Source organism: Callorhinchus milii, unplaced genomic scaffold, assembly GCF_018977255.1.
Source record: "Callorhinchus milii isolate IMCB2004 unplaced genomic scaffold, IMCB_Cmil_1.0 Scaffold5, whole genome shotgun sequence".
NCBI lineage: Eukaryota > Metazoa > Chordata > Chondrichthyes > Chimaeriformes > Callorhinchidae > Callorhinchus > Callorhinchus milii.
Window position 1 is genome coordinate 27,229,063 of NW_024704746.1, and position 8,495 is coordinate 27,237,557.

General features: G+C 45.6%; 1 protein-coding gene across 3 annotated transcripts; it reads right to left on the minus strand.

The window, feature by feature from the left end:
- Positions 1-407: 407 nt before the first annotated feature.
- On the minus strand, positions 408-8,495 carry LOC103181068 (potassium inwardly rectifying channel subfamily J member 8). 3 transcript variants are annotated; one of them, XM_007897277.2, is made up of 3 exons: positions 8,410-8,495; positions 6,919-8,159; positions 408-1,102 (listed from the first exon to the last, which is right to left on the minus strand). In XM_007897277.2, the coding sequence occupies exons 2-3, from the start codon at positions 8,020-8,022 to the stop codon at positions 956-958; spliced, it is 1,251 nt and encodes a 416-aa protein (XP_007895468.1). In that variant the 5' UTR covers positions 8,023-8,159; positions 8,410-8,495; the 3' UTR covers positions 408-955. The 3 variants fall into 3 exon arrangements, with proteins under 3 accessions (XP_007895468.1, XP_007895467.1, XP_042191635.1); XM_007897276.2 differs by having other exon boundaries at positions 6,919-8,495; XM_042335701.1 differs by having other exon boundaries at positions 408-1,088; positions 6,905-8,495.

Genomic DNA, 8,495 nt, shown 5'->3' on the forward strand with positions numbered 1-8,495 from the left:
TGACTTGCACTAATTAGGCAACATGGAGTGTTTCTGTGCTGTAATATTCTTTATGAGTCTATCCAGTTTCATGTTGAGCATTTTGTCGACATTCAAGTTGATGCTCAATTCTTTTTTCTAAACGTTATAGGGTATTGGCAACAAACAATTGGCTAAGCCTTCCTACATCACTTTAGTCTCCGTAGAAACAAAATCGTCCTCAATGTGATGCACTGTTTTTTAAAGACAAAATATCGACAATCAAAGCATTGGTGTAAAGATATTTTTTATTTTTCAATCTCAAGAGTTTGCGGCAACTGGTGTCACTCTGAACGTTAACTGTTCGATACTGCCACAATTTTCAGTAATTGCTTTGTGCAGAAACACAGGAACACAACGGTTTCAAATATATTCGAAAAATATCTTGAACTGGAAGGATTCAGGGTTATCAAAGATACTGTACATAAATTTGGGGGAATCTGGTGGAAAATTGGGTGAGTAGGATTCATGGACTAATGGTATAATGCTTAAAAATGTTACTGTATAACTTTATTGGTGATTTAGTGTTAAAAATACAAAAATCAAGTGAAGTAGTGCAATGACTTTGTAACTTTCGTTCTACCAACAATATTGCAAATCATATTCATTTAAACATACAACTCGCAATGAAAATCTGATGTCCATTTGAAACCCAGCCAGCTTAAAATAAAGAGTTCTGGCAAAGTTCTGTACAAATTATTTGATATATTGCAATAAGCCAACGTGTAAACATAATATTTCACAACAAAGAGATAAACTGGAACATAAGGCGGCTCAAAAAATATTTTCAACCGCACCATACTTTCATTTTCTCAGTATTTATATACAAAAGAGATTTACCTTCACATAATGGCTCACATAATAGAATGTCACTTTTAAGGAGTCAGTCTATTTGGCTTGTACGCTACTTCTGGGATGTTGGATAAATTTAACTCACTTAGTTTCCAGCTGTTTCTGTGCTGTCTTCCGGAGTCAAAAACTGCACTTTAGGGACTGCGAGAGACGAGTTGTTTCTTCTGATGGAATTATTCTTTCTCAGTGAATTGTTCCTCCGCATCGAATTGCGTTTCCTCAAGGAGTTCTGGTGAGACAGTTCACTCTTTTGAAGAGTCTGGATCAGGATGGATGGTTTCTCATCGAGTTCCCGAGCACTGCAGTGAGGAGTGGCCACTTTGATCCTGTTCCCAAACTTGGAATAATCCACGGAATAGGTCCCTTCCTCTTCAGTCACTATTGGGACAAAGCGATATCCCCACAAGATCTCCTCGGCGATGTAGGATGTCCGAGCCTGGGTGGTGATGCCTGTGGTCTCCACCACACCTTCCAGTATAACGATCACCTCCAGGTCCTGATTGTGGAGGTCACTGGCCGAGATCTCATACAGGGGGCTGCGTCTGTCTATCACGTGGCAGATGATGAGAGGCGACACCAGGAAGACACTGCTACTGTCGATGGAGTTTTCCATCTTGATGTCGATCTGGTTCATGGGGATGATCTCGCCCTCTGCGGTGCTGGTCTTTCTCACCACTTGTATCCTGACCGAGGCGCTGATGATCATGCTCTTCCTCAGATCGCCCACCCTGAACATCAGGCAGAGTTTGCCGTTCCTGACGCCGATGACCGCGTGGCGGCTGAAGATCAGCGTCTCCGCCGGCGATGAGCCTGCGCCGTCTTCATGAAGATACAGCCCAGCATGACGGCATTGATGATCAGCCCGGCGATGTTCTGCATGATCAGCACCGTGATAGCGGTGGGACATTCCTCCGTCACCATCCTTCCCCGAAGCCGATGGTGACCTGCACCTCGATGGAGAACAGGAAGGCGGAGGTGAAGGAACTGACGTTGGTCACACACGGCTGGAAGACAGAGCCCTGGCGCTGGCCCAGATCTCCGTGGCTGAAAGCCACCAGCCACCACATCATGGCGAACAGCAGCCAACTGCACAGGAAGGACATGGTGAAGATCAGCAGAGTGTAGCGCCATTTCAGGTCCACCAGGGTGGTGAAGATATCCTGCAGGAAGCGGCCCTGCTCCCTGATGTTCTTGTGAGCCGCGTTACAGGCTCCGTTCTTGGCGATGAATCTTGCCTGTCGAGGCCGGGCTGTGTAGCGCGGCTGACGGACATTCTCTGCTGCTATCCGGGCCAGGACATACTCCTCGGGGATGATGCTTTTTCTGGCCAACATTCTGTGATAACATAGTACTTACTGTAGTGACAGAGTCAGATGTGGGGGTGTGCGCGGGGAGGGTGGGCGGGAGGGTGATGGGGGATTGGAAAAGATGGGGGTAAAAATAGTTGGCGCTGGTTCTCTCGAAACTTCTCGGATGAAACTGGATCAAAGTTGCTCTGCTTTGCGGTGTGTCCACCCCAACTGAATGGAACTGCAAATAGAGCAAAATCCTCACTAAACTAACCCCACGCGGGTTGTCACAAGAAGGGGGTCAGGCAGAGGAGAGTGCAGTGACCATCACACCACCATCATCATCATCACCAAAGCACTGAATAAGCTGAATAAGGCAAGCTGCTTCAGTCAGCATTTTGATCTCTTCTTCCCCACTGCAGAGAGAGTGTGTGTGTTGTGCTGGTATCAGCTGAACAGCTGTGATAATGCAGCTGTGGTTAGCCCAGGGCTAACCTGGCCAAGGTGCTGTCGCTCCTGTAAAGGGAGGGAAGGCAGCTTGTCTCCCCTCATCACTTGCTGAGCTTCAGAGCAGCAACTGGAAGAAGTCTTGGGCAGAGTTTGCTGACTGGAGAGAGCGAGAGAGAGAGGGAGGGAGGGAGGGAGGGAGAGAAGGAGGAAGGCAGGCAGCTTGTGAGCAAAGCAACTGCAAAGCAGCTGGATTATTCTCCGCACGCAAAAGCGTTGAGCAGTAAAAGCAGTGGGAAGGGGATGGTTGGTGCCTTTTTCTACCCAAATCCCGAGTCATATCCCACACTTTCTGACGTAAATGGGTGGAGCTTTCCCCCAGATGATATGAGCTGTATGTGTTCTTGTCCCAAAGGCACACACACACACACACACACAGAGAGTCACTGTATTAACTCCTTCACCACACATCACCACAAGTGCTCAAGGGCGAGTGTGGGGGGTTGAATGGTGTGTTAGTCATTTCATTATCTTCTCTTATTATCTTCAGGCCTTTTCGTACAAAATGTTTGTCATTTCAATGAAACACACATTCACTTCAGTACTCTGCTGTAAAACCCAATCAAGTGTTCTTTTAACATCCTTTAAAATTGTGTTCAAATGATCCCACTATTCCCTTGCTCACCACGGGAAACCTTATTTAACAAAAACATTGCCAATATATTATTTTCCTCTGAATTTCCCCCTCTTACCCTGTCACTTCCGAGCAGCGTCGTACAGGGTTGAAAAGATAATAAAAGTAGAGACATGAGACAGGCTGTCACCTCAAGAGCTGTGTAAAAGTTGATCTCAGTTCCATTCTCAGCTAAGTTGTCGTTTTTACTAAGACGCTACATTACGAGAGGGCAAGCAATCCACTGATCTAGAGCCATGCCACCCATTACACCTTCTCCCTATCCCACAACAATAACTTGCATTTATACAGCGCCTTTCACACGGGGCAGTGTCGCGGAGCGCTTAACAGTGGTGGAGCCTGATGCCGAGCTGGGGGGAGGGAGGAGGTAACTGTAAGGAAGGTTAAAGAGGAAGGTCGTCAGTCGTGATCTGAAAGAGGGGAAGGAGAGGGCAAGGCGGGGTGGGGGGGGGGTTGTTGAGACAGAGAGTTCCAAAGCTCTGGGGTGTATTGGCTGAAAGTGCGGCTGTCGATGGTGGAGCGGAAGGGAAAGAGAGACAAGCAGGAGGTCAATATCTCACATTATCTTGGACACCGCGCGATGCTATTAGAATAAATTGATGTCCATCGGGCTGATCACAAGCAGCCCCTCGTTTCTCTTATCTTGTCAACCAGCCTCATGATCGATGCCATCAGCCAGAAGGCTTCTCAAACAGGTCCTGGCCCCACACACCCTAACCTGGGTTTGGCTAAGAAGTATTACAGTATCTACACTAAAATACTCACTAAGCCGCCCATTCACAATATCTAATACACCTGGTGAAGCACGTCTTGGTTGAACTTTCTTACTCAACGATTACTTGTTTGAGATGTTCTCAATTGGTCCCATCAGCCCCTTAGCTTTGCTTTTGGCTTGAAAACATGGCCAATCGAACAACACTCAACGTTGGATACTCCCACTTTGGAAATGGCTGGCGGAAGTAAAGCAACTGAACAGGAGAGCTAAGCGACGCGTTTTAATGCAGGGAAACAAAGTCGAAATAGATAAAAAGGTAGTTTATGTGGGAAAATCACAAAGGAAAAAAACTAAACTAACATTCAGAATAGTGGAAATAAAGAATTACAACAGAAGGAAAGGGAAATGGCATAAAAAGATATTGTTTGAAATCTTTAATTTTAATTTGTTTTTATTTAGTAATCTTTTTTGCTGTTAATTTAGAGTGATAAAGATACCTTGATATTTGAGTAACTTTTATTAACTTTTATCGGTTTTATTGAAAAGAATTGGTTGCTTAATCCACGACTGTTTGTGGGACATTGCTGGGTGCAATTGACTGCCGTGTTTCACCCACCAAATACATACATAATCAATCCACTTTACAGTGTATTGTGTGAAGCGCTCTGAGACGTCTCAATGACGTGATCAGGCGCTGTATCAAATGCAAGGATTATTATTACTAACAGAAGGGTAATGAGAGGAGGGTTATTTTCAGTGTCACAATATATGAACCAATCAGTCCACTAAAAAAAGTACTTTTGCAGTCTAGGGATTAAATATTTGAAATGTATTTGTTCTAATTTAAAGTTAAATTCTCTTATTCTGCTAAATTATAACAGATTCGGAGATTCATTTTACAGTGCCTTATCGATTAATAGATCTTATAAATGAATAACAGATTCATTGTAATCATTTCATTAGCTTTTAGCCGTAAAATGACTCTTTTTTTCAGAATCACAATACGTGAGATAAAAACATGAACCAACCACGGGATCCAGGAATAGAGTTATTTGGTCTGGACCTGCTACAAGGAAATTTACAAAGGATTTTGCTGTGGAATTTGCGTGCATGAAATGGTGCACACAGCTCCTTTTTATTTGGCAGAGTCCAACTTGGCTGCCATACAGCTAACCCAGAACAAGTCAATTTACAAAATGCAAAGATGGAACTGACATTTTTCAATACATATCCAAGTGCAGGAAAAAAAGTGTCAAGCAAATAACTGTATGAATCAGTTGAGCAACGGTCTAACTTTCACTACAAATAAATAGATAAATAGTAATAAATAGCAATGACATTTTCAGACATCACATTATTCCGAATAGTGAGTAGGAAGCTTTGACGTCGCAAATAGTGCAATGAAAATCCTTTAAAAAGTGAAAAAAAATTCCGTCAGCCTATTTTTGGATGAAACCAGAGTGTCACTTAATATTACAATGGAAATAAAACGTGTGTTCCTGCTCGTACAGCACATGTAACCTGGTGCCAGGGTGGTTCAGTGTGTAGCTCTCTTGTCTCTGTGACAGAAGGCTGTGGGTCAAAGCCCCGGATATGGACTTGAGCTGGTCATCAATGCTGACATTCCTGTGCAGCGTTGGGGGAGCCACGGTTTGTCGGAGAAGCTGTCCTTCAGGTCAGACTGTTGAAATGGATGTTGAGGATCTCATGAAGTTATTGAAAAACAAGTGAGTTTCACCTGGTGTCCTGTTCACAGTCCTGTCAGATACATTGGTTGCTCACTGCAGGACTAGGACTCATGCTACATGCGAAATATCGGCTGTGTTTGCCTCCAAACAGTCACTAGACTTGCCAGTAATTCCTGCGAAGGGCTTTGTGATGCTTCAACGTGCTGTATACATGCAAGTGCTTTCTTTCATTGATTGCACAAATGTCTTGTGTTTGCTTTTACACCTTGCAGGTATCGTGAATCTTACAAATGAATGACTAGTCAATGGCAAGGATGAGACATGGAGAATCAAGCCCTGGTGGGTGAGCACTGTACACGTTGGTTTGGTAATGATGTCCAAACAGCCCTATTTTGAACAGTGACACTGCAGTAACCCTGAACCTGGAGAGGTGATGCCAGATATTAATGCCGCATTTGCAGCCAGCCGAGCCAATTCTCCTGCACAATAATGGCTGCCATGCCTAATATATCACCCAGTCATTTGGATGTTTATTGCTCTCCGTGCACTATTTCCACTCCTCTTATGTTTAATGTTTGCAATTGTTACTGCGCTAACGATAACATTGGGGGATGAGATTTACAGTACGGTGTTCCCAGCTGCGCTTTCATTTTCTCTCCAGTGAAAAACATCGCGCTCCTTGCATTCACTCCAACAGAGAAAGAGATGTCGACATTTCAGACGATTGAAGCATACTCTCTGTGCACGGGTTTTCCATCTAACTGGAGCACGAATGGGAAATATCACGTCAATATTAACGTGACTCTTGCCCTACTTTGTCAGACATATTGACTGCCACGTTTTGCCCACAAAAACACACAGTCACTCCACTTTGCAGTATATTCTGTGAATCGCTTTGAGACGTCTCAACGACGTGATAAGGCGCAATATCAAATGCAAGGATTATTATTGTCATGATAATCAGGCGTTGCAAGATAATCCGTATTCTATCCTGGTCTTTAAAACCAAGTAAGTTCTTGAACACAATGCAATGACTTATTTAAGAGCTCAATGTCTTGTAAGCGATTGGTTTGATGTCAGTTCATTTCATAGTTCGTCGGCTCCACTGTGACCCTCCAGTGTGAAAAACTGAACTTTACTCGTTGAGAAAGATGAATTATTTCGTCTCATTGAGTTATTTTTCTTCAAGGAACTGCGTTTCCTCAAGGAGTTCTGGTGAGACAGTTCACTCTTTTGAAGAGTCTGGATCAGGATGGATGGTTTCTCATCGAGTTCCCGAGCACTGCAGTGAGGAGTGGCCACTTTGATCCTGTTCCCAAACTTGGAATAATCCACGGAATAGGTCCCTTCCTCTTCAGTCACTATTGGGACAAAGCGATATCCCCACAAGATCTCCTCGGCGATGTAGGATGTCCGAGCCTGGGTGGTGATGCCTGTGGTCTCCACCACACCTTCCAGTATAACGATCACCTCCAGGTCCTGATTGTGGAGGTCACTGGCCGAGATCTCATACAGGGGGCTGCGTCTGTCTATCACGTGGCAGATGATGAGAGGCGACACCAGGAAGACACTGCTACTGTCGATGGAGTTTTCCATCTTGATGTCGATCTGGTTCATGGGGATGATCTCGCCCTCTGCGGTGCTGGTCTTTCTCACCACTTGTATCCTGACCGAGGCGCTGATGATCATGCTCTTCCTCAGATCGCCCACCCTGAACATCAGGCAGAGTTTGCCGTTCCTGACGCCGATGACCGCGTGGCGGCTGAAGATCAGCGTCTCCGCCCGGCGATGAGCCTGCGCCGTCTTCATGAAGATACAGCCCAGCATGACGGCATTGATGATCAGCCCGGCGATGTTCTGCATGATCAGCACCGTGATAGCGGTGGGACATTCCTCCGTCACCATCCTTCCCCCGAAGCCGATGGTGACCTGCACCTCGATGGAGAACAGGAAGGCGGAGGTGAAGGAACTGACGTTGGTCACACACGGCTGGAAGACAGAGCCCTGGCGCTGGCCCAGATCTCCGTGGCTGAAAGCCACCAGCCACCACATCATGGCGAACAGCAGCCAACTGCACAGGAAGGACATGGTGAAGATCAGCAGAGTGTAGCGCCATTTCAGGTCCACCAGGGTGGTGAAGATATCCTGCAGGAAGCGGCCCTGCTCCCTGATGTTCTTGTGAGCCGCGTTACAGGCTCCGTTCTTGGCGATGAATCTTGCCTGTCGAGGCCGGGCTGTGTAGCGCGGCTGACGCAGATACTCAGCTACAATCCGGGCGAACACGTACTCCTCGGGGATGATGCTTTTTCTGGCCAACATTCTGAGATCATAGCACTTACTGCAGTCACGGAGTCAGAGGCAAGATCAGCGCACGACACCCTCTGGTCAGCACCGGTGTGCTTGGATCCACCTTAAAACAGTTGGCTGTGGAGCTTGAGTATCTGGATCCGAAAACGCTTGCAAAAGTAGAAAAAAGATCATTTTGTGGTTAATACGTTTTCCATGTTTACGTGTTACATTTTTTCGCAGTTTTCTTTAATCGGGTCTTCTGATAACCTGATTTTAAAACGCATTCCTTAACCGCGTGGATCTCACAATGAGCTTTGAGCGTGGGGGGTAAAAAAACTTGGATTGTTACCTGCTCACAGAGTCTAAGGCAGCGGTAATCAGTAAAGCAAAGTTCGTATCATTAATTAAAGTGCTAACCATGTTTCCTTCCCCTCTGGATTTGAAGGCACTTCATGTTGGTTGGTTTCCCAGCTGTAAAGTGTGTCAGTGGCACTCGCTTCTCT